Source organism: Barbatula barbatula, assembly GCF_947034865.1.
Source record: "Barbatula barbatula genome assembly, chromosome: 23".
Lineage (NCBI taxonomy): Eukaryota > Metazoa > Chordata > Actinopteri > Cypriniformes > Nemacheilidae > Barbatula > Barbatula barbatula.
In genome coordinates, this window is record NC_136786.1 from 5260081 (window position 1) to 5285553 (window position 25473).

At 38.7% G+C, this 25473-nt stretch overlaps 1 protein-coding gene across 10 annotated transcripts; it reads left to right on the forward strand.

Moving 5' to 3' along the window:
• Window positions 1-292: 292 nt before the first annotated feature.
• pfkpa (phosphofructokinase, platelet a) lies at window positions 293-25473 on the forward strand. 10 transcript variants are annotated; one of them, XM_079447623.1, is made up of 23 exons: window positions 330-583; window positions 4491-4564; window positions 6530-6607; window positions 6905-7094; window positions 7440-7605; window positions 7703-7747; window positions 7874-7982; window positions 9417-9512; window positions 11003-11095; window positions 11680-11805; window positions 12686-12750; window positions 12906-12975; window positions 16078-16224; window positions 17539-17609; window positions 17697-17784; window positions 18445-18597; window positions 20000-20152; window positions 21217-21381; window positions 21545-21606; window positions 21694-21805; window positions 23204-23303; window positions 24455-24560; window positions 24649-25460. In XM_079447623.1, exons 1-23 carry the CDS (start codon window positions 493-495, stop codon window positions 24803-24805), a joined length of 2517 nt encoding a protein of 838 aa, XP_079303749.1. In that variant the 5' UTR covers window positions 330-492; the 3' UTR covers window positions 24806-25460. The 10 variants fall into 10 exon arrangements, 5 of the variants coding, with proteins under 5 accessions (XP_079303748.1, XP_079303751.1, XP_079303749.1 ...); XR_013786155.1 differs by lacking the exon at window positions 20000-20152 and having other exon boundaries at window positions 293-583; window positions 23204-23307; window positions 24649-25466; XR_013786156.1 differs by lacking the exon at window positions 18445-18597 and having other exon boundaries at window positions 296-583; window positions 23204-23307; window positions 24649-25466.

Sequence of the window (25473 nt, forward strand, 5' to 3'; positions counted from 1 at the left end):
TATTAAAATACCTACAGTATAGCAAAACTTCACAAATGACCCCAAGAGTAACATTATAGTTAAACCACCGTATTTGGTACGTAATTGTAAAACATATTTGTAAATGCTAATATGTGGATGACTACGTTCATCTTTGAAAGCAATCGTTGATTACATCTTAAAGCTGCCGGATATATTTGACGGACCATATGTCAAATTGTAGTCCCGCCTACTTCACCTTCCTACGCGGAAACGTTGCCGATAACGTTTTCTATTGGTCAAACTTCTGACGAGACGCGTGATCTGACCGTCCATTGGTTGAGGAAACAGTCAGTCACTCTCAAGTTAATGCGAGTTTAGGAGGGGAAATAGAGGACGTGCAGGAGGAGAAACCGCTGGAGAGAAGAGGGGCAGACCGCGTACCCAGACCGGCACCTGTTTATAGTATTTATTTACTATTACTTTATTTAATTTATTCATTTTTGGGTTTGATATATCGTGAATAGAAGAAAGATGTCTCGGCCAGACAATAAGAAATTCTTCGAGAACCTGACAGGCGCTGGGAAATCCATAGCAGTGCTGACGAGCGGAGGAGATGCGCAAGGTACATGGCAGCGCTGTAACTTATCTGTGGTTACGTTTACGTTTACATTGCATCGACGACATCTGCTTATATTTTCTATACAGCGAATATTAGTGACGTCTGGCTGTCAGTGCTGAAATGTCATCAGCGCGAAAACTGTTTAAGGACGTACGTTACATTGATCACGTGAGAACGATACGTTGTATATTTAATGTTATTGTCAGTAATATTGCTTTGGCATATGTGGGATGGTTGTACTGTATCTGATAGATAAGCTACATCTCGTTGGGATGGATAATCCGGGCCCTTTGACGTAACTACGTAACAACCAGATTCCATCAGGTTGACAAGGTCACGGCTTGATGTGTGTATGATGTGCAGAGCAGCCGATGTTAAGGACTGGTGTTGTCTTTACAGCAACAATTGCATGTTTGTTCATGGGGGGAAAAACAGAAGAAATGTTGGGTTGATGATGGCGATTAAGAAGTGCATCACACACGCACACGCACAACCCAAAGAGCTCATCCATATCTACAACGTCACATCGCTAGAGTGATCTATTCATTGGAAGCTGTTATAATGCGTGCAAAGATCTGACAACTTTTACCTTTGCGCTCATAATACGGGGAATACTGAGCTGGATTCTAGCACGACACTGCATTGCGGAATCCATCCTTCCCTTCGTGTCACCTCTGCGGAACTACACGTAGCATGTCATCACTCTCTTACCTTCATCCAACCTGACAGCGTGCGACCGACATATCTAATATTAGTCAAGATCACCGCGTTACAGTTGATACAAGCGCGTTTCTGTCTGTCATCTATCGATATGAGGGTTTTGCGTCTCGCTCAACCAGGAAGTCGCCGCGTGCTTCTTCTCGATCGTGTTTATCGGACAAGTGCAGATGCTTTAAAGACATGTTTGTTGAGTCGCCGTACGGGGCTGTGTAAGAAAATAAGTTTGTGACGTGAGTCCGTACCCGCACCGTGTCCGTATGGATGATGCCTACGTGAGGAGCCGGTGCGCGTTTACTGCCGCGCTACGTCGCATGTCATTCACGGTCAAAGTTAGACAAGTTCGTTGTCACGTTCGCCACTTAGTCATGCTAAACAACATTTATGACACGTTCCTGTTATTCTTGCTTCTTTTTTTGCATCTGTTCAGCTCAAGCTGTGTTACGATTATTCATTAAACAAGTTTTTATTCGGAAATACGTCCACAGAGTTCGGCTTGTGAGGCAAGTTTACAGGACCGGCATACAGTGTATTTACTGTTGCTCTTTTATGACATATCGCTTATTGCTCCCTGAACTCTTTGTAAGTCGCTTTGGATAAAAGCGTCTGCTAAATGATGTATATGTGTAAATATTGCTGCTAACACTGAAGGAATTGCATGAAGGATTTGATCAAATCTTACTCAGATTGACCGTGTTTGTGTTTATTATATCACTGCTTAAAACTAATCCTATAGAACAGTAACCTCTCAATCTTGATTACACTGAATTGCATTATCGATGAGTGCAAAGATTTCATTGGTCGACTATTCGCACGTGTGTGATATTAATTTAAATATTTCAATATACATGGGAATGGGGACATCTAATGACGGTTTAACCTTCATGTAAGTATATTTAATGTAACATTGCTAACATTGTTCTAAATTGCAGAGCTATACAAAACCATTATAATGAGCCTTTCAAATATAAATTAGGCATAATGCAGTCCGCTTTGACACAACCACAAGTTATTATACGTCTCAAAATAATATTTCTCTAGTGAACTAGTGAAAATTGAAAAAAATGAAGTACATTTAAATTTAGGCAGACAACCCAAAACTAACATATTAACAACATATGTGTGGAAAAAATAAAAAGGCCTAACAAAACCTTTTTTTCTGGATCAGACAGCAATGTAATTTGAAAAATAGTACTTAATAATAATTCTTAATTTTCTTCTCTAAAAAACTAAATTGAAGGGTACTAATATTTTAATATCTTTGAATATCAAATAAATTGTAAATAAAATAATAAATAAAAATACAGCAAATTGAAGCATTCCCATAGGGATACCGTTTTAGGAGGACTGTTATCCGAATCATTTAAAGAAAATAAATCAATCAGGCATCAATTCGGTGGATGAAAAGATTGCAAACGTGTAGAATTGTATTTGTAGAAGGGCCAATATTTTGTGCTAACCATATCAACAGAACTGCACTGATGTGCAGTATAGACGGTTTCATCTTAAAGATGGAGTAGCATGCTATTTCATGCATTCTGACTTCTTTACACTGTTAAACATGCTGGCTTAACATGGTCAAAAAACATGCAGTATATCCAAAATGTATTCATACACAACACCCTATACTATAAAGAACGTACTGTTTTAACGGCCGATAGGTAGGTACTTATTTAAATTAACTACGTACTGTCAGAATATGCGATTTGGCTGTGCTTTAGGCCTGCAGCTGCAGCTTGTTACTCTTGCGATAGTAAGAGAAGTTGAGGTGTGTTTGTTTGTTCATGGCATTTCAATGATGGATGTTATATAAATGGTGGATATAACGCTGGATTTGCAGATAGTTCAAAACTGATAGATGGCGCAGTCCCAGTGTTAAAAGATGCCGGACATGAACTGCACGGGATAACGAAATCATATGTCTGTGTTTTCTTGGCAATCGCCGTGCATAATGTAAACAACATGAAAGGATACTGCGATGATGTATAGTGTGCTTGTGTTGTAGTTCTGCCCCCTGCCTACATACAGCTCGCCGTTTTTCCTGAAATAATCGTACCGCTGTACCTGTCTTTTATAAATGTGATCAAACTAAATACTCTTCGAAGATACAACGTATGCAATACTACTCTATATGTACTAAAGGTCAATTTGAGATTTGCAGAAACTGCGTGTGTTACCCCATCTTTAACAACAAAGAGTGCTGTTTATCTGACCATCAGATGCGTGTGAAAGTTATGTTCCTAGACCACCAGACTCACTGCACGATTTCTTTGAGAATCATCATAAATCATAAAACATTATTTTCTCCAGAGGGACGTTATTAATCTCTTTTATAATGTTCTGCGTTTTCATAACTGGCTATTGAGAATGTGGCACTGATGTCACGCCGTGTTGCATGCTGGGTGTCGCGGACATATTTGTAGGTGGTATGGGCTCTTTTCTGCCAGTGAGTTCAGTTCAATGTTGTTCTGTTTGACTAAGACATAAACATGGTGGGTCGGTTGTTCTGTGTTATAAACTGCAACAGCAAGTCGCACAGTCATTAAGACCAGAAACTAGACAACGGAATATCATTTTTGAGTTTCTCCTCAAACATCTGTACGCAAAAGCAATGTTTTAAAACAAAACAATACAATTGCTAGTAAAAACCTCAGAAGATGGCGCCGCCCCAGCATGCAACGTGTCGTGATGTCCATTGACAAGCTCAATTTCTTACTCAGTCTTTTCCGGTCATGTTGTAAATGTGTTGCCTAGCAACAGAAGTAAAGCTGAGCTCAGTGTTAGACAATTCTGTAAGTGAAATTAAATCAGGTTTAATTTGTATGTTTCCCTTTTAAAGACAACACCTCAGGGTAAAGAGGGATTATGTTGCGATAAAGAGAATGCATTCATCTTAATTTAACCCAGTATTGCTGGCTAACATGACAGCTTTATGACCAAAGAATTATGGGAGGAGACTGAAAGCATTTGACCAAACATGCCAGAAAAGGCCTGCAGAGAGAGCCAAATGTTCTTATTATGTGCTTGGTTGTTCAGAGGTACTGAAATATCTACAAAGTAACATTGCAGTGTCACTGAATGGCTTCAAAAAGAAACGAATAACCTAGCAATTTACAAACCGGTTTTAACCTGTTTTCTGTTATTAAGCAATAGACATGCTACAATATGATTTGACTTGTTTTTGTGTGACCAGGGATGAATGCTGCAGTTCGGGCTGTTGTCCGTATGGGGATCTATGTTGGAGCCAAAGTGTATTTTATTCATGAGGTGGGTCTTTCAAGTAAATATTGTTGTGTTTTTTTTTCTTTTTAATGCTATGAATAATCACTCTCTGTGGGTTCCATAGTCAAAACAGATCTAAATATCAAAGATACAAAGCTGAATTGCCTGCGAAACAACTGAAGAACCTTGTTTCAAGCCCATCCATGTATACATCATGGATGATGATTTCAACTTCTGTGTGTTGGCAAGCATGCCCAATAGGGATACCATTATCGGTATCGGGCCTGAACCAAGCTCATGTACTCGTACTCGTAAAAATTCCAAGGACCGATACCTCACGTCACGTATAACTGACACAGAGACACCAGCCGCAGAAGACACAATATAAGCCTCATAGTCGCGATAGACCTACTTGCGGTGCGATTCGCGCGAATTGAGCGTTCGGGTTATTTGCGCGAGTTGAAAAATCTGAACTTTGGTGAAAATTCGCGCCGCGTTAACCAATCAGGAGCCTGCGAGTCTATGTCTCTCTTCAGCCTTCCATAGCACATAATGCGCAGGAACACTCTCAACAAAATCCATGTCCGCCATTTCGCAATTAGACTGGAGCCGCATGCCAGAAGCCCCTCCCATGACGCGAATTTCACTCGTGAATGAAGCGAGTAAACTCTTAATGTTCAAGCGTCCAACTACACGCGAATAGCGCGATTTACCGAGTTTGGTGTGAACACTCTATTAGCAGTGTGGAAATATTTCAAAATCAATGATGACGACCCACGCATGGCAATCTGCACCCTTACGTCCTTGGTTTTGCCCTTTGGAGGTTATTGGACACTGTGAAATTTGGGCTTTGAAAAATTTGCACCAGATGAGGGACATGCCACCTCGTTGTCTGATTTGTTCAGTGAAATCCTGCAAGAAAATGCCTCAAATAATAGGTAGTCTATTCTGTTCTTAGGCTTCTATATATGTGACTATAAGATTGTAGCCATATTTCTGCTAGATACATATTTTTTGATAAAAATGTTATACACTAGCTCAAATCTTTTTAAAATGTCATGCAGATGACAAGCTCAACCGCTAGATGGTTATCTGTCTGAAGTCCCCAGAAGTGCTGTACATTATTATTTAATGAGTAGGGTCAAGTTAAACATTTAAGTTTGAATTTTATTTCAATGAGCTAAATAAATATTTGCATAATTTGTAATTGATTTATTCTTTGAAACTTTAATAATAATTTATGCAATTGCAATGCCTTGATTTTAGTAAAGTTACTACAAGGTCATAGCTACAAATTCCATGGTACTAATAATGCGCATAATTTATTTAGGTTTTCGGCCTTGGTTTGCTCTTTTTCGGTTTCGGCCAAGAATTTTCATTTCGGTGCATCCCTAGTAAATGTAGTGAAAATGTTCCTGTTTTGTATTCATGTACAGCTACAAATATATCCAGAACATTATTTTGCTAACCGATGGGTCTAAAGGCTGTAAATAGTGCCTATTATTCATTCCTATTGACTACTTGGTTATTTCTAATGTAGAACATGTTTAGCTGTTCCAGAACTAATATGAATAAACATTTTGATAGATGTGTAGGTCATATAAGTGTATTTCAAACTTCTTGACATAGCACATCTATTTCCCTCATGGTACAGTATTACTGTAGGCCTATAAATCTTAATTTGTATAAATATTATCACATAGCGTCTACACTCCAAAGGGACTCTGAGTTGCATATCTTCATCCACTTTAACATTACTGCGTCAGTACAGAAAAAAACCCACACATCCATTTTCTACCAACCTTCATTCTTAAAGGGGAAGTGTGTACTGTGACTGTTTATTAACCCTGCAATCACCACTCACAATTTCTTTAAACAAAGTTATTTTTGCCGTACAGCTTGGTCCTGGTTCATGCTATCGCCTGGAAAACTGAATTCATTTCTGGTAATCCCGAGGTCACCGAAGGACAGAAGAATAGATTTTCATTGCGTGTTTGTTTTGACTCACAGGGATATCAGGGTATGGTGGATGGGGGCGACAACATCGAGGAGGCGAAATGGGAGAGTGTGTCCAGCATGCTACAAGTGGTGAGTGTTTACGAAAAACAGACGTCCCCCAGGGGCCCTCATGCATACCGCCGCTCCTCCGCAGCAAGGTGACCGGTTACTACGGTAACCAAGCCTGGAGAAACAAAGGAGCTCATTAGTTCTTCTGTCAGGTCACTCTGACCTTTAATGCATATGTTCAGGAATCTTGAAACTACAGGAATGAATCAAATAAAGATTAATGGGATATGTAGAGCTTTGAGTTAACAGTGCAGAGGTCATGGGTTCCATCCCAAGGATCACATGTAACTGAAAAAATCATGCATGATTGCGTCCCAGGGTGGAACCGTTATCGGCAGCGCACGGTGCAAAGAGTTTCGAACACATGAAGGCCGTCTGAAAGCAGCTCATAACCTGGTGCAGAAGGGCATCACTAACCTGTGCGTGATTGGTGGAGATGGGAGCTTGACCGGGGCCAATCTCTTTAGAGAGGAGTGGAGCGGCCTCCTGGCTGAACTTTTTGAGCAGGGTATGTGCAGCAGATTATAATAATAAAGGACTTGTGTAATGTTTTCGTTGTGTTTAATTCAAAGGCCTCATGGATGATTATTAGTGTAAATGATGGATTTTAGATTACATCAGGTAAGCTGCATAACAAAGGTTTCTATGAGGTCTCAAAGATCATTTCTGTAGGAAACATTGTAAATTTGTTCTATATAAACGGTTGTCTATGTTAGTGTACAATGGGCCTTAACAAAAAATGTTTGAATTGTTTTTCTGCATGTAAAAACGAAACAACAATGTTGATGACTCATCTTGCACATGGCAGCTATTTGCAAACTATTTATAAAGTCTTGCTTTTTTTTTGTTTCAGGTCTAATTGATGAAGATGCAGCTCAGATATACTCGGCCCTTCACATCGTGGGGATGGTGGGCTCCATCGACAATGACTTCTGTGGCACAGACATGACCATAGGCACAGACTCGGCTCTTCACAGAATCATTGAAGTGGTGGATGCCATCATGACAACAGCTCAGAGGTTTTCTTTAAAGTTGGAATATGCAAATTGGAAATATTTAATGTTTAATAGCTAACAATAATGTATTTACATTCAACCATTAATTTGTGCATTACAGTCACCAGAGGACATTTGTTCTGGAAGTGATGGGCAGGCATTGTGGGTAAGATTTTTATTTGGATCAAATCATTTTATTCCAGTTGCATGACTATAACACTGTATAGTGAAAGATATTGTTTACCCTCAGTTCAGTACATGAATATCTGTGTATGTGTGTGTGTTTGTGAAGTTATCTAGCATTAGTGAGTGCACTGGCATGTGGAGCCGACTGGGTGTTGATTCCTGAAATGCCCCCCGAGGACGGCTGGGAAGAGAAAATGTGTCAGAAACTCTCTGCGGTAAAAGAAATAAACAGCCTTGACAGCGAGGAAACATTTAATATTCTTTCAACTGCTCATAGTAACATTTCTTTGTTATTTACTTTATATTGTAGTAAAACAGCTTGTGGATGTACACGGTGGGAATAGTATAACTTGCTGCAAGGGTTGCACGGTGTACCGGTGCTATGGTAGCATTGAAATTCCTGGATTGCTTAGTAGTTACGCCCACATTCTGAAGCACCCAGTGACGAATACTCGAGATAATTTTATATCCCATGAGCCCACGGGACAGAATACATCGCACAGCCTGCAAAACAGTCTCAATCGACTTTCATGTACAATTATAAATGTTGTTAATTTTGGTAAAAAATTACAAAAAAATGTAAGTTGTCGCACATTGATTGAATTAGGCAACATTTTATTTCGTAGTCATTTCAGTAAATGTTGCAAAAAATCACTACACGCAAGTTTTTTTTTATCTTTCCACAGTAAATATTATAGTATACTACAGTATTTGCTAAAACTTACCCAATTACTACAGCTAATACTAAAAATATTGTAGTGTGCAGTATAATACAGTTCACTAAATAGAACATGTTTCATTTTGATCTGTGTATTAAGGAATTTTGGTCTATTTTGTAGTTTTTAAAAACGAACATGACGCAGCAGCACAATAGTACTTTTTATCGTGATATTTCATTAGGTATAGAGTATCGTACGATATGTTTATGGTACCGTGACAACCCTACTTGCTACAAGCTACTGTTAGATCCATTAAGATTGATTTACAATAATTAAAATCTGGATAAAGTAGTCAAGCCACCCTATTGTATAAAGCAGGTAACGGTCATGTATGTAGTTACAAAACTAAATCAGTATATTAAAGTAACTTAAGGATTTTAATTATTTTTTTTTAATTATATTTATTCATTTATACAATTCAGCAATTTCCAAATTAGGGTATTTGTTTATTGTTTGCAGATAATGTAAGGTGATTATTCACATACCATTAACACTATGGAATGGTTCTCCACTTGCTTCAAAATGCATTGTGCTTAGTTGTACATATACTCTATTGTTTGTGACAAGCTTATGTTTTTTGTGGAACAAATATGTTCACCGCCCCAGACTCGATCCAGAGGTTCAAGGTTGAACATAATCATAGTCGCTGAAGGATCCATTGACAGACATGGAAAAGCTATTACCTCTAGTATTGTCAAGGATGTGAGTACTGAATGCTTCCATAAGGAAGAGAGCAAAACGCTGGAAACTGTGGAATCGGAAGAGGCCTCATCAAAATTGGGTTAACTGGGTTGTGTTAACTATGCGTGGTTTGGATCGCAGGTTTGAATTGTGCAAGATTCACGTGGGCCACTTCTCGAGTCTGGACTCCAGCTTTTTGAATCTCTCCCACAGTTTTATATCATCAGTTTGTGTCTCTTACCCTCGTAGAAACGGGCAGGAATGAAAAGGCTGAATATCATAATAGTAGCTGAAGGTGCGATTGATCGTAACAACCAGCCCATTACCTCAGATCATATAAAGGATGTAAGTACATCAGGCAAATCAAGTCCAGCTCCTGCATTGACCCTTAACCTCTCTGACTTCTTGCGTGTCCTCCCTCTCTGGCTTTGTCCTGTGTGGTTTGCTTAAACACACACACACACCCTTTTCTGGTAAGGCACCTCTGAACCTAACCCACTACCACGCTGCATCAGTGCATACAGTATTATTCATTCTGTACACTTTATAAAGCAGGGGCATGTTTTTGTTCTGTACGGTTGTTGAGGAGATGTTTTTGTTTTTAGGGATTATACTGACAGTAGGGATGCACAGTTAACCGATTATTATTTTACATTGGAAGCCAATTACCGATATATTGGCCGGTATACAGTATCTTAATATTAATATAAAATAGACAGACAGTCTTGTACAGTATTTAGACTGTGAGCAGCTTGCAGCTGAGGAAGGCTATACTATATACATAAAATTCACCGATAGAATTCAATATGACTATTTATCGGCCGATATGGCCTATAATTTATTCATGCATCCCTAACTGACAGTTTTGATAAGTAAGTCAAAACAACCTCAGACATTGATAAAGTGTGTACAACCTTTATCTTGGATACTATGAAGTTAATCAAACTATTTCGTCAACGTTACCTTTGTACAACGTAAAAGTGATTAAAGTGATAGTTCACTCAAAAATCTAAATTCTGTCATCATTTACTCGCCCTCTTGTCATTTCAAACCTGAATGACTTTCTTTCTTTCTTTCGCAGAACACAAAAGAAGATGTTGTTAACTGGTCTCCATTCACTTGAATTGGTTTTGTGTCTATGCAATAGAAGTGAATGGGTAGCAGTGCTGTTCGATTTCCAACTTTCTTCAAAATATTTTCTTTTGTGTAAATGATGACAGCATTTCAATTTTTGGGTTAACTCTCACCTTACGCGGAACTTTATTACTGTCTTGGCTCCAAAGCCATGTGGTAACAACAAGCCTTATTTACTTGTGTAATTCACACAAGCCCCAGAATATTGTAGTGATATGAGAAACTACTTAGAACTTTGCACAGGCATTTTCTTTAGGACTAAAAATCATGTTTTAGCTATGTTGCCATTGGTAAACAGAAACAGATTCTATTAAACAGGTCCTGCAGGAGTTGAACATGCACAGTGTCTGAAAATGGGCTCAAGTTTACTGACCAGCATGAAATGCTGTTATGATTTCACCAATTGTTGCTAACTTTCATCTGCATGCTGCATTACAGCTTTTTTATCAATCTTTCTGCTAAATGCGTGCAGTATTATATGAGATTCCTGCCCTGCCTGTCTTGCTTATGCTATAACTGACCATAAAGTATTGTAAAAATGAGTGTTATTGTGATAAAACCTGTGAAATAAAATAACTATTAGGCTTTTTCTTTATATGGAACTCTTGTTTTTGGATGAAGAGGTTTTGTTGACAAAATGTGACCTAACCTTTAATTCCCATGATTCCCTCAAGATTAAATCTTCTTTATTATCCTTCCAGCTGGTGGTAAGCCGTCTGGGCTTTGACACGCGTGTGACCATCTTGGGCCACGTCCAGAGAGGCGGGACCCCCTCTGCTTTTGACCGGATTTTGGTGAGATCCTGAGAATCCCAGGAAACACAGAGTGGTGGTGGTGGGCTTACAATAAGTACAGCTTTTATGTCCGAAAATTGTTCAAAAGGAGATTGGGGTTAATCTAAATATCGCTGCTGTCGTTCTGAAACTTTGTATCTCTATATTTTGTTATTTTTATTTGCCATAAATCATTATTTTTAGTCACCCCTATGGCTTGTCCACACCGGGACAATAATGGTTTGATGCTATAGACTAATGAGATTGGCGCTTTTGTTCATGTGCCTGGAGCTGCAGAATTTACAGTAAAACAGGAGTTGGTGGCGCTCAAGCACACATTGACGAAGAGGACAAGCGAGTGTCAAGTTATCCCATTAATCGCCATATATGTCAGGGAGTGAATATGTTTGAATCGTTTGGACAGGCCTTTAATGTTTTATTTTTACTGGATTTGCAAATATCTATAAATAACTAATAAAAAGTATCCAAAAGTGCTTGTCAATTTGAACAACAGTTTAGATGGAAACATCTTTATACAGAAAATGACAACATCACTTTCTGAAAGCTTTGCTTACTGAACTGAAGATTGGTGTGTTTGTTCTTAGGCCAGTCGCATGGGTGTGGAGGCTGTTCTGGCACTGCTTGAGACCACTGCAAACACAGCAGCTTGTGTAGTGTCTCTGTGTGGAAACCAGTCTGTGCGGCTGCCGCTCATGGAGTGTGTACAGATGGTAAGAACTGGACGTATGCCAAACTGAGTTTTCCGTCTCTGCAATAAAAATCCACAGTCATGCAGTCCAGCAGAGGAATGACAACTGATTAATCAGTGATTGGTTGTCCCCGTCCTTTGGATGAGACGTTAAACCGAGGCATCCTGGCCAAATTTGCCCATTCATCTCTATACATCATGGCCTCCTAATCATGGCTGCCGTCGCATCATCCAGGTGGACGCTGCACATTGGTGGTGGTTGAGGAGATTCCCCCTTCAATGTAAAGCACTTTTAATGCCCAGAAAAGCGCTTTATAAATGTAACGAATGATTATTATGAATTATTATTTTTTAGTAGCTAATTTGTAATAAAAAGAAACGGAGTGATTTGTTGATACACAGTATAAGCAGTAGATCCGTGTATTTCAGAAGTTATATGGGGTAATAAATAATCAAATGTTGTGATTGACCAATCAGAATCGAGTATTCCACAGAGCCGTGTAATAAGTAAGGGATAATTTACTGTATGAAGTCAGCCGTCTATTGTAGAATAAACGCCAGACAGGGTGATCATGACTTGTTTTACCAAAAGGTAAAATTAGATGTAGGAAGTTCTTTCTAATGGCAAAACGTGGATGCTAACACGTTTTACTATAATATGATTAAACATGATGCTGGCATATATTGTATATTAAAAATGTAAACCTAAATGTTATACATGTAAATTGCACCGGTCAACTTGTGCAAAAATAATATATTTATATTTTGTTATATATTTTATATGGGTCCTGCTTTGAATTTTGGGTTAGAATGTGACCAAAACATTTATAAAATCACCCAAACAAATCACAGTCTTTCTAAAGTGTCATTATCATCGCTTTTTTTTTTTGTCCGTCTCATAGACTCAGGAGGTGCAGAAGGCCATGGATGAGAAGAGATTTGAGGAGGCCGTTCAGCTGCGTGGCAGGTGTGTTTGTTGAAACTGTTAGATTGTGTCAGGCCCTCAAGCTTTTTCCAAATGAGCGGAGACAATAGTGAATATTTTGAGACTTTTTGAGATTTTAAGCCAAACTATAAATACAACAGTCACATGAATTTGTATGTGTCATTGTTTAACTGCAGAAGTTTTGAGAACAACTTGAAGACTTATAAACTTCTGGCTCATCGCAAACCAGAGTCTGAGCTGCCACACGTAAGTGTCATGTTGTGTTTTTTTTACGATATTCTCTCACTGCACCTCAACAACACAACAATTTTATTGACTGTCATCCACAACCTCCTAATAAACAGCAGGTTGTAATGTTGTTGCCCAAATCATGAAACTTGGAGAAGGATCTAAGTGCACATAAAGTCTTTAACCCTCCTATTATGTTAAAGTTTCAGGCTCATTTCCAAACCAGCCTGCCAAATCGCATTGCTATTTGGGGGTAAATCGTTTGGCGGTTGTCCGATGATTACGTTTCTTTGGGGGATGCTCTGGGTTTGGGCCTTGGCCTAATCTCGGGCTCGGGCCAAATCCCGGACTCGGCACCCTCCCCTCGGTCAACTCGCCTAATACGTATATATTTTTATATCCATTATATGCAAGTGTGAACGAGTGAAATTAATTTATAGAATATTTAGGATAATATTAACGACAAAGGGTATATTTTTGCTATACATAATTTTTTACCGTATCTACAGTATACATTGTTTTATACACAGGATGTGTTCCCTTTGCACTTCTAATGCTTTAACAACTGAGCTACAGAAACACTTCTGTATATAGGCTATATATACACACATTCAACAGCTTCAAAGGTTTACTAAATACAATTTCACAATAGTTAGTACTTTTTTGGACTGGCAATCTATTGTGCAGATTTTGTTTATATTTGTGTGTGTGTGTACGCGTGTGTGCAATGTTTAATACGATAAGTACAAACTAGAACTAATATCTTACTTATGTTGGCAAGAGAGATTCATTAGGAAAAAGTTAAATAAAACAAAAACTAAAAATTTAGCATAAGAAAAAGAACTTGGGGTCAAAATATTGTGACACATCTACGATTGGGTTAAAAAAGTGTACAGACATTCTGAAAACTCTGTAACTTAAGATGAACATGTCTATGAATTATTTTAATGAAATGAGAAAAAGTCAGAAAGAATCAAGTTTAAAAAATATATTTAGCATATTTAATACAAATGTCAAAGTAGCTTTTGGGTCAATTTGACCCTAAACATAACAGGAGGGTTAATAAACCCAAACGTGAACAATAACCCATAACATGAAACGAGAGCCAGCAAACACGACTAGGTAACCCATATACATACATTCAATAACCAACACCGGACACATGAAACGCAGTGTTATGTATACACACATAGACTAGAGACAAACAAGGCTCACATGACGACAATGAACTATAAACCAATCAGAAGAAGACACTAGAAAGTGTCAATAACCACAAAACAACAACACAAACCAAAACCTGTGACACAGATGTCCTAAATATTAGGCTTGTTCGAATTGGTGTCGCGCCGGAAGATCCGACAGGATCCTACCATTTAGTCGAACAACGGCATTGGTGGATAATTGAGTATTTTAACTCATTTTAGTAAATTTGTCTGTTATTATCTCAGTGTCCCATAATTCCTAAGGGAGACATAAATCTACCTTCTACAACAACTTCTAAATACTAGAATTTTAAGTAATGAGTAGTAGGGATTGTGTCACTTGTTGTCATGTACGTGATTTGTATGATGATGTTGAATGTATTTAAGCCAAAGACAAATTTCCACTTGTGGACAATAAAGTGACTTAACTAATTACACACAGAAAATTGCCCCAAAATTGCCAGAGTGCCTTCTGTGATACCCCAAACGCCTCCCGGATTGATCCAAAAGGTGATTTCAGGAAGGGGACCTAATGTAGTAACATTAAGGGAATCAGTCCCGCTAAGGGCCCTATGTGAACACAAAAAACAGAAACAATGCCGTAAAAGCTGTGAAGTGATGACACACATCTATGATGGATCAAAAATGATTTGGCTATGAAAACAAATATAGTTAAGCGAATTATATTGTTCATTAGTAAATCGAAAACTCAAAAATAGCTAAATCACACAAATGCAAGAGGCCGAATCACCAAACTTGAGGTCAGATGCAATAATAGCGTTGTCTGCTTCTAAACGCAGTTTAAACTTGAAATTACTTTTATCAAAACTATTAAAAACAAAAAATACACAGCGCCTCAATAAACTTGACAGCTTACCAACCTTTTAAAACACGACGTCTGTGTGTACCTGCCATGCTCGTGCTGCGCTGCGGAGAAGCCCACGAGTTTCTGCGCAGACACTGTTAAGAGACTAATTCCCGAACATTTACGTGCTTGTTTTTCTCAACAAAAGCATTGACAAATATGTAAGCATGGTTTTTATAGCATTACGCGTAATATGCATTATTAACAGGTTTTTAATTCGAGCGGAGTGATTTAATTCAGGATAATCCTGGGAAAAATTCCTGGACGCATTTCTTCCAGGATCTCAGTGCTCAAAACAAGCAACATTAAAAAGTAGAATATGTCCAATCACAGCACTGGGTTCATCCACCAAACAGAAAGCAGGGATGATTGACAAGCTGTATGGCCTATCGATAACAAGAAGAGTCAACAAAACACAAAATCCCTTGTGAATTTTTAAACGAAAACTCTCAAGACGCCTGAGCCCTGAGGTAAACGCGTCGGGTTGGATGTGGGTAGTTGAAATATTAAATTAGATTACATGCGCACATAATTGTTACGTAATGTTTTGCGCTATAAAATCATCCTACCTGTTTATTTTATACTGCCATGGGAATCGCTGTTAAATCATTCTACATATTTATATAATACCGGTAGAAAGTCAAAGGGCAGCTTGCCCAGAAGTGTTTAATCAATAATCCATCACTGTTTAATGTAGCTATGGGCTGTTCGGTTGAAAGGCCCGTTTACCCCGTGCAGAATGAAACGGACAACATATTGACGAATGCTGGGAGATTCTTAATAGACATTGAGTGCTAAACACAGCAACACAGCGAACGACCGAAAGAGAACAGCCCCAGATGTACACACATACCTGCGATAAATGAATAAATATCTTTAGCCCTTAATAAAATAATGTGACATTTTAAAAACATCCATCAGGATTATTACGTGAACGGTTATTTTATTCATTACAGACAACTGAACGCCAATGAAGCCTACAAACTGTGACATAACTGACGTCAATACTTAGACCTACATATGATGTATGATTTGCTTTTTTCTCCCTTTCAGAGCAATTTTAACGTGGCTGTGTTGAACGTTGGAGCTCCCGCTGCGGGCATGAACGCGGCCGTGCGCTCTGCCATCAGAGTGGGCATCTCTGAGGGACACAAAATGTTTGCTGTCAATGATGGTTTTGAAGGATTCTATAAGGGACAGGTAAATCAATACCTTGACACTCTCATATTTAAGAACCATCCAGGAGGTTTGTTGCTTTGAATATATCATGTAAAATACTGTATATATGAAATATTGCTAAAAAAGAACCGTTCAAGTTGGTTATTTATGAGGTTGTATTTCTGTTAAAGGGACACTTCACCCAAAAATGATAATTGCGTCATCATCACCTTCGAGTTGCTCCAAATCTTTATACACTTCTTTGTTGTGATGAACACAGAAAGGTATTTGGAAGAATGCTTGAAGCCAAACTTCTTTTGCCCCCCATTGACTTCCATAGTAGGAAAAAATACAATGGTAGTCAAAAGCGCTCCAGATCTACTCCTGCATTCTTAAAATATTTTCTTTTGTGTTCATCAAAGACATTTCTACAGATTTGTAACAACTCGACGGTGAGTAAATGATGACAGAATTTTCATTTTTGTGTGAACTATCCTTTTAAGATGCTGACTTAAAAGGTAGCTAAATATATGTAAGTGGTACACAGGAAGACAACGGACTAGGTTTTAGAACCAAGCCTATGCATTAATATAGTTTAATGCATTAGATTCAGTGCAATAGTTTTAAGTAGTGTTTTAATGATTGTTAAAGAGACTTGTGTTGCAGTTCTGACAGAGGCCACTTAGTTACAAAAATGAAGGGTTGAATCTTTAAATACCTGGATGACTCTGATTGTGTCAATTGTATTGCTGTGATATTTGCATTTAAAGATCAGGAAGTACACAATAACACATTGAGCCCCAGTAAACATTAAAAACAGTAGACATTGTTTAATGCAGTGCTGATCTCAACTGATAGGGGGCGACGTGTAAAACCCATTAGACCACAGCCGACAGCAATTGGAAGAGAGATAAGAGTCATTCATCACGTTTCATGGGGTTTGTTGATGACATGATTCAATAAATACCTTCAGGAACAAACAAAAACACTTTTGGAAAAATAATATGAGCCATGATTGATTCATGGTAAGCTTATAATAATCATTTATAAGTTGAGTTGTGATCAACCGCAGACCTCTTTAGCTCAATTATAGCACATATCCATACGTGGATCCATATGATTTATGCGCATCTATATTTGTTTATTGTCAGTATTGATTTATTTGACATTGACAATAATAATAATGATCATTATTATAATCAAATATAACACGGCAGGATTTTCCACTATATCAGCACAGAACATGTGATGTCTCTTAACTCAGAAACCATATAAAGAATATTCTCAGACTTGAATATTCTCAGATCACCCCTGAAGACGTCCTTGTACACATATTCCTCTGTGTGTCGTTTACAGATCAAAGAGATCAAATGGGCAGATGTTGGTGGCTGGACTGGCCAAGGTGGATCTCTCTTGGGAACTAAACGGTATTAATTTCCTGAGTCATGGATTGGCATTAGTTTGAAAAGTAAGGTGTCTGGTTTGGCTCAATTCATATCTGTGCTTCGTTCTAGAACCCTTCCTGCGAAACACGTTGGCGAAATTGCAGAACAGATGCGGAAATATAACATAAACGCACTGTTAGTCATTGGAGGATTCGAGGTATGTGTTACATTCAAAATGTTGTTAGTGGTGTGAATCACGTGATAACCTTTATGTATTATTTAAACATTAAATTGATATGCTACTTTTGAAGGGAATTCAGTTTACTTTGTATTCATCTGTCTGTATAAATAGTGTTTGCTCGAAGACGTTTTATAACCTTCTTACACTCTCCATCATGTTTTCCTATGTAGCATCACCTAAAGCTTTCTCAACTTTCTGTACTCTTGTTCTTTTCATAATAAGCGTCCAAAAGCACATCAGACATTATCCGGTGCTCATCCGCCATCTGTGCTGTCTGAATGAAGGATCAAAAAGATCCCCATTCACACAGCATGAACAACCGGCTGTTCTTAAGATTAAAAAACACCTCATTTCCACCCGCTTTACCAGAGTCATTTCATGCCGCCGTCTATCTCTCTATATACAGCTCATCAGGATGCGACTGTGAAGGTGTTTGAAGGATGGATGAGCTCATGTGTTTGTGTTTCATGCTAGTGTTTTTACTCCACGCGTGTGCAAGGAGTGGCTCCCGCCTCATGCTCTCCGTTGTGATGGCCATGGCTTTCCACTTGGCCTTCTCCCAGTCTCTTTCCCATCGCTCCATCCCCGTTCCCATCGCAGGCAGTGTTAGACTAAAGCCCCGGCTCTGCCCTATAGGCCTACCTGGGGATCATGGAGTTGTTAACGGCCCGCGGGACATACGAAGAGCTGTGTGTGCCAATGGTCATGGTTCCGGCCACTGTCTCCAACAATGTGCCCGGCTCAGACCTCAGCATTGGCGCAGACACGGCTCTGAACGCCATCACTGATGTAAGTGAGGCTGGGGGATCACACCCACCCACCAGCCAATCGCATCAGACGCCTTCGGTTTACCAGCCAATCGCATCAGGGGCTCCGCCTGCAGCACATGAGGTGAAAGCGGTTCACATTGGATTGAAAAACATTGGATTGATATAGTTGGATAGTTTTTGCTTGGGATTTGTTTCTTTGCACCGCCTAAAGCAATACGTTGCCTTACGATACTAGCAAAAATGCTTATTGTATAGAGCCTGCATACAATAATAAGAATATGCACATTTCTGATCAGCTGCCCACTTTGACTTTCAAAAAACATCAAAGTTCAATGGAAATATTTCTGACATCACGAAGCTTAACTGATTCGGCTGGTAAACTCAAAGGCAAGCTGTTGGCTAACAGGTAAGTGCTGATGAACTCATGGTGGCATGTTTTGAACCCCAGCTTTTTTGTGGCAGTCATGTGACCGAGCCTGTCATCACACTGAATTAACTCTTCATAACAGATCAGTGACCCTGACCGAGAGTTGGTCTGCCGTGTTTCTTTATACAAACAGTTCAAATCAGCACAAGCATCAGAAGCAGGGACTGCTCACTAACTGTATTACATGACTAGTTGCAAATTCTGTCATCATTTACATACCTTCTTGAATTTTTCGATTATCTTTTTTTGTGAAACACAAAGCAAACATACAAGATGAGTAAACTGCTCTTTTCTGTGCAAAAGAGGTGCCACATTACACCGGCATTGACAGTAAGTGTGACATCAATAACCGTGATGATTGATTTAATGTCAATATTACACATATGATCATATCGTAAATAATTTTGTGTCAGTTTCTGGTTGACACTTTAACATAGGTGGTTGTATTTTGCTTTCTGTTAATTAAAGATATTGCCAGTTATTTAAAGACAAATGGTTTATGTTGAGTGCATTGGATTGTGGGATACAGCATTCCACCAAACGTGCTCTATTATCTACAGCGCATTTGGCAAATGTAAACGGTTTGGCCAATTTTAATATTAACCGCGCAGAGAAAATGTCCAACCATGCTGCAAAAACAGAGACGTATATCAGTGTGATGTTGTAAACATAGCCATGTCGTGTACCAAATGTTAGATTAGTTAAGGTCAGTCGTCCTCGTGCTGTGTGTGGACTGTGTGCTGCTGCTTTGGCTGTAAAAACATGCCTGATCCCTTCCTTCTCGCACCGGACAACCCGTGTGTGAACGCACATGCGCACGCGGCGATCAGATTCGCAACCCCCATCCCTCCCCAATCTCTGCCACCCGGAAGCCATGGCAACCATCAGGCGGTCTGTATCCGCGGGGTCCGCTCCTGCACCAGTGCTCCCCCTGCTGTTCTAACGTGTGAATTGTCCCGTCCCATGTGGTACCTGCCGTGCTGTGATGTGAAAGGCGATAGAGTGTCTGCTGCAGCTGTATGAGGCTCGCTCCAACTATGAGGAGTTTTGCATCCCGCTGTGTATGCTGCCTGCCACTATTAGTAACAATGTGCCCGGCACTGACCTCAGTATCGGGGCAGATACGGCCCTCAATGCCATTGTGGAGGTAAGAAGCTATGACCCTCCTGTTTATGATACCGGTAACTCTTTACAATAAGATGGGATAGCTCAGACGAAAATACAAATGTTGTCATCATTTGTTCGTCCCCATGTTGATCAAAACCCGTACATGCACACAAAACGAAAGTATTCTGATATAATGGAAGTCAAAGGGGGTCAATGTTGTTCGGTGACCAACATTCATCAAAATATCTTCTTTTGTGTTGTGCAGAAGAAAGAAAGTCATGCAGGTTTGAAATGACGTGAGGGTGAATAAAGGATGAAATCATTTTTATGTTTGGGTGAAAAATTGGATTAATAATTGTGGTAAAATACTGTATATTGCTTATTGTTAGTTCATGTTATCCTATATATGTACCAATATGTACAAGTGAACAAGTGCTCTAGTTAATAGTAATATGATGTCAGAAAAACTATACGGGAACAATTTTATAACATTTTGGAAAAAAATGGAAAGAATAGTTTTTTAAACCAATAATAAAAAGAACATTTTGTATATATAAAAAACAAATCAAAATATAAATTGAATTGAATTGTTAAATCTAACAGTATCAAATGCAACTTGGCTAAAAAAATGTTTTATTTTTAAAAATGATTTTGTATCACACATTAAACTAAATATAATTGTGTATTCTGTTGGGTTTGTGTACCTGTAAATTGCATGTTTCCTTAAAAAGGACCCAATGATCTTATACAATCCTTAAGCCTGTAATACAGTTAAACATAACATGTATAATATGCAGTTTGTAGCATCATAAATTTAGCACAAGTTGGTTTTTAATGTCATGCGAGTACTCCTGAAAGCTCCTATTTAATCTGGTTTATGTTTCCAAAGCTCTCCATCAAGTGGACATCATTTATAATGGCTGTGATTTACTCTTACTGTAAATATGTCTTGTATAAACACACATTAATGTCTATAACAGTTGGCGGGAAAGGAGGACTGTGAGTTATTTATGCTCGGCATGTAATCTGGCATGACAGTGTGCAATGAAAACGCACTTCAGTTTTACCCTGCACATTACTGACAAACCTTTGTGTGTGTCTCAGACATGTGATCGCATCAAACAGTCAGCCAGCGGTACGAAGCGTCGCGTCTTCATCATTGAGACGATGGGGGGATACTGTGGTTATCTGGCCAGTGTTGGTGGTCTGGCAGCCGGAGCAGATGCTGCGTACATCTACGAGGAACCGTTTGACATCAGAGACCTGCAGGTTACACACACACACACACACACACTGCTGTGCTTGTTAATAAAAACAAATTATATAACAATACATAAATAGCTGTAACATAAGGTTACGTAACTGATCATTAAAGACACACTAACGCCATCTGTTGTTCAAATTAAGGAATTCATTTTCCTCTTGGTTTCAGGCTAATGTGGAGCACTTGACAGCAAAAATGAAGACCAGCATTCAGAGAGGACTTATTCTGAGGTATAACTGTGTGTCCCAGTTTAGATTAAGAGTATTATGGGTCAGAGCCTCCCCTCATACGGCTGGTTTGTGTGTGTTTTTATACAGGAATGAGAACAGTAATGAGAACTACACCACCGATTTCATCTATCAGCTCTATTCAGAAGAGGGCAGGGGTGTGTTTGACTGCAGGAAGAATGTTCTGGGACACATGCAGCAGGTACTGTCGCATTTATGAATCATAAAGCACAAGGGCTGATAGGCACCATTTAACTCGAATCTAATAAATCTATTTTCTGCGGCGGACAAGCCTGCTAATTCAAGCGCGAAACAATCTGGGGATTGTTATTGCAATTGACACGGTTTCTTTCAGATACTCCATTACTGTAAAACAAGCACAGTTCTTGTTGAGGGGTTCGCAACCTTTTTCGACTCGAGGCCCCCGATTGTATTCAACAATATTCAAAGGCCTCCCTCCCACTAAGCTTGTCATTAACTAGAAAACTTTAATAAGAATTAATAAGAAATATATTAGTTTTAAAAAAAATAATTTCAATGTTTATTTAGTCTCTTTTTAGTAATCTTGAGGCCCCTTGTGGGCCCCGGTCCCCCGTAGAGAACCACTGGTTTAAATAGATCGAGATTCGGCAGGTTTAAATATAGTGCACAGAATTGGGATAGTACGCAAAGAAATGTGTTTATGCACACAGCTAGTTTCAAAGATGCAATATTTTTTGATCAACTTTAAAGCTTTTCTTGGTAAAAAGAAACTAAAATCAGTTATCGAGCATCTGGAGCAGATGCTGCGTACAGTCTGTGTTATTACCTTACCACGATTCACAGCAGTACGCTTAATTAGAACAGCCATTGCATTTTATAATAAAACTGGCAGCAAACTGACAGATGAAGAGAGGAGTTAACTGATGCACCGCCCAAGCCGTCTAATTTACGTCATTTAAAGTCCCAGTGAAATAAAAAAAGAAATCATGAAATATTGCAGCGTTTATTGTAAATAATTTCTCAATGGGGTCATTCTCTTTTTAAAATGTGTGTGCCCCCGTAAACTTCAGTTAAAATCTGAAAATGCTCTTCCTGCCTGTTGTGACTATCCATCTTAAATGACGTACTGTATGTTAGACGGCTTGATCCGAGCATCCGTTAACACTTTCCCTTTAACTGTCAGTCTGCTGTCTGTTCCATTTAATGAATGCAACGGCTGTTTGTTTTCTTTAGTTGAACCGTCGGTTTTAGCTGGAAATGTCAGTTGCTTTTCAACCCACGCAAAGATAAGCACGTAACATAACTTGCAATTTCAAGCTGAGATGGCCAATTGCTAAATGCGTTTAATATCTTACCAAATTAACTTCTTAGCATTGTTTCATCTTGTTTTCCATAAAACATATTCTTTTTTATAGACTTTTTTAATCGAGCAAAACGACCTAAGATATAGTTTTTTTTCTCGAAAAAATCTCATTTCAAAAACTAAAAGAACAATTAGGAATTGTTAAATAGGTGTAAGACAAATTATTTTCAATATTCACAATTCAATAGATTCAAGTCAAGATATTTGTACTGGGAAACGTAGCAAAAACATTTTTAATTGAATATTTTTCTCTAGGGGGGTGCACCGTCTCCATTCGACCGTAATTTCGGGACCAAAATCGCGGCTAAGGCCATGCAGTGGATCACCAAGAAACTGAATGAGAGCTACAGGCAAGGTTAGTGTGACAGTTTTTTTTCGCCTTGAAGACAACTTGACAAGCACATTTTTACAGCAGACTACAGAACTGAATCACTACTTGACCTTCTTTCTAGCCTGTGCTGTACAATAATTGTTTTCAGCTAAATTGTGTGTGTGTGTGTGTGTTTTTCTTCTTTTGCTGTGCCTGTTGCTGAATAAAGATGAAGGTAAACGTTTGTATTTGAATCACATAAGTTTATTTTGTCCACAGTGCATTTGACTTGCATAAGTGACCTTTTTAAAAGATTTGCCATATTGAGTCAGATTGTGTGGGGCTATTTGGTGCACATGTATGATGCTGTTGTAAAATTGATGCTCTAAAGTCCCCCTATGGTCGATCATTTTATCAGTTTAAATATAATATTATTTATTATAATAATCTTTGACCATAAAAATGACATATTTAAAAGTTTTTTTTCCTGTGAAAACAGGCCTTAAAATAGCTTAAATGTAACTCTACACCTAAGCTTCATTAAGCATACACGGACACAGCACGTGAATATGCAAATAAGCCCCGCCTCCACTCAATCGCACTTGACAGTTCCAGACGCTGCTAAAACTGAAAGTGAAACTGAGAGCTGACACAACAGTGCAGTGATGATTTAAGCTATATATATATAAATATACATAGGTATATATATCTTTTCATATTTATGCTTCAAACTTGAGTGGATGTGATTGGTTACAGGTTTATGACGTCATTAACTGGAGCAGTTTCAAACCTCACTTTTTAAACAGTCTTTGGTAAACTGCAGTTATTTAAAGAAAATGTATCGTTTTAAACAATAAATTTGCACATTAAAAAACACCACATAAACATAAACAACATTTACAACTTATTTTAACCACAGGGGGTCTTTAAAAATACAATTACATTGACAAATGAAATATTAGTGCAGTATGATGTAGCTTTGGACTCAATTTGTAAACGTATGGTGAATTATATTGATATTCATATATTTGTAGGGCTGTGCATTTAACGCTATAATTATAATTAACGCTTTATGGAAAATTAACACGATACATTTTTTTAACGCAGACTAAAAGTACATTACATCAAAGTCATATCAGATCTTTATTAACATCTTATTCTCGTGTTTGTTCGCTCTGTTTGTGCGTGTTGTGTAGGGAGAGTGTTTGCTAACACGGAGGACTCTGCCTGTTTGCTGGGTATGCGGCGTCGTGCTATGGTCTTCCAGCCTGTGGTTCAGCTAAAAGATGAGACCGACTTTGTGTACGTACAACGCCATATTTCCTACATGAGTATTTCAAAACATGATGAATGTGTAGTAAATACACATTTTGCGGTTTGCATATTCCAGGCACAGAATTCCCAAGGAACAGTGGTGGCTGAAGCTACGTCCACTCATGAAGATCTTGGCCAAGTACAAGACCAGCTACGACGTGTCGGACTCCGGACAGCTGGAGCACGTGGTCCTCAACAGACCCAAAGCTTCTGAGGCCATTGCCGCTATTTAAACTCCTCAAAATAACAGCGATATTCAAAGGTCACGCTTCAGACCAGCGCGTCTGTCCTGTAAACGACGTCTCCGGCGCTTTTGTTCCCCGCGCTGACACTTCTTTGTTGATGGGAAAATGTCACCTTTTGTTATTTTACAGAAGTCAATGTTAGAACCGTAGGAGAGTGTATGAAGCAATGCTGTATAGTTTGACGTGTTTTATGTCCTTTCACTTCTGGTGCCCCGGGGTGGCCCCGCTGTCACCCATCACTTTAGTGTTACGCTTCAGTGCACAAAGCTCTCCCTATGAGAAAAACGCTGAAATGATTCCACTCTCCGGTGTCTTGCGCTGTATGTGGCGACATACACATTGCCAAAACACTGTTTGATGTTTGAATTCTTTTATTAGTGTTCACATTTGCCTGACCAATAAAGTTCACAGTCACTATGTGTGAAGGCCTGTGTCAAATGTTTGTTGATTATAAAATATTTACATATTTTGGGAAGTGTGCAATGTAATTCAATGGTACTCTTAAAAGTAGTGTGTAAAGATAAAGATAACAGTGATCATTTATTTTTAATCATTCTGTACCATGCTACCCCGACAGTACTTTGTTGGATAATAGAAAAAACATCATACTTTACAAACGCTGTAAAATTGAAATAAAATTGGAAAAGGGTTTTTGC

What these genes read in the sequence shown, in the direction of transcription:
- pfkpa (XM_079447623.1), top strand. Translation starts at nt 493, where the DNA reads ATGTCTCGGCCAGACAATAAGAAATTCTTCGAGAACCTGACAGGCGCT. An exon ending in AAGTGTATTTTATTCATGAG is followed by an intron (nt 4,565 to 6,529) that starts GTGGGTCTTTCA and finishes TTTGACTCACAG; the next exon opens with GGATATCAGGGTATGGTGGA. An exon ending in CCTCAGATCATATAAAGGAT is followed by an intron (nt 9,513 to 11,002) that starts GTAAGTACATCA and finishes TTATCCTTCCAG; the next exon opens with CTGGTGGTAAGCCGTCTGGG.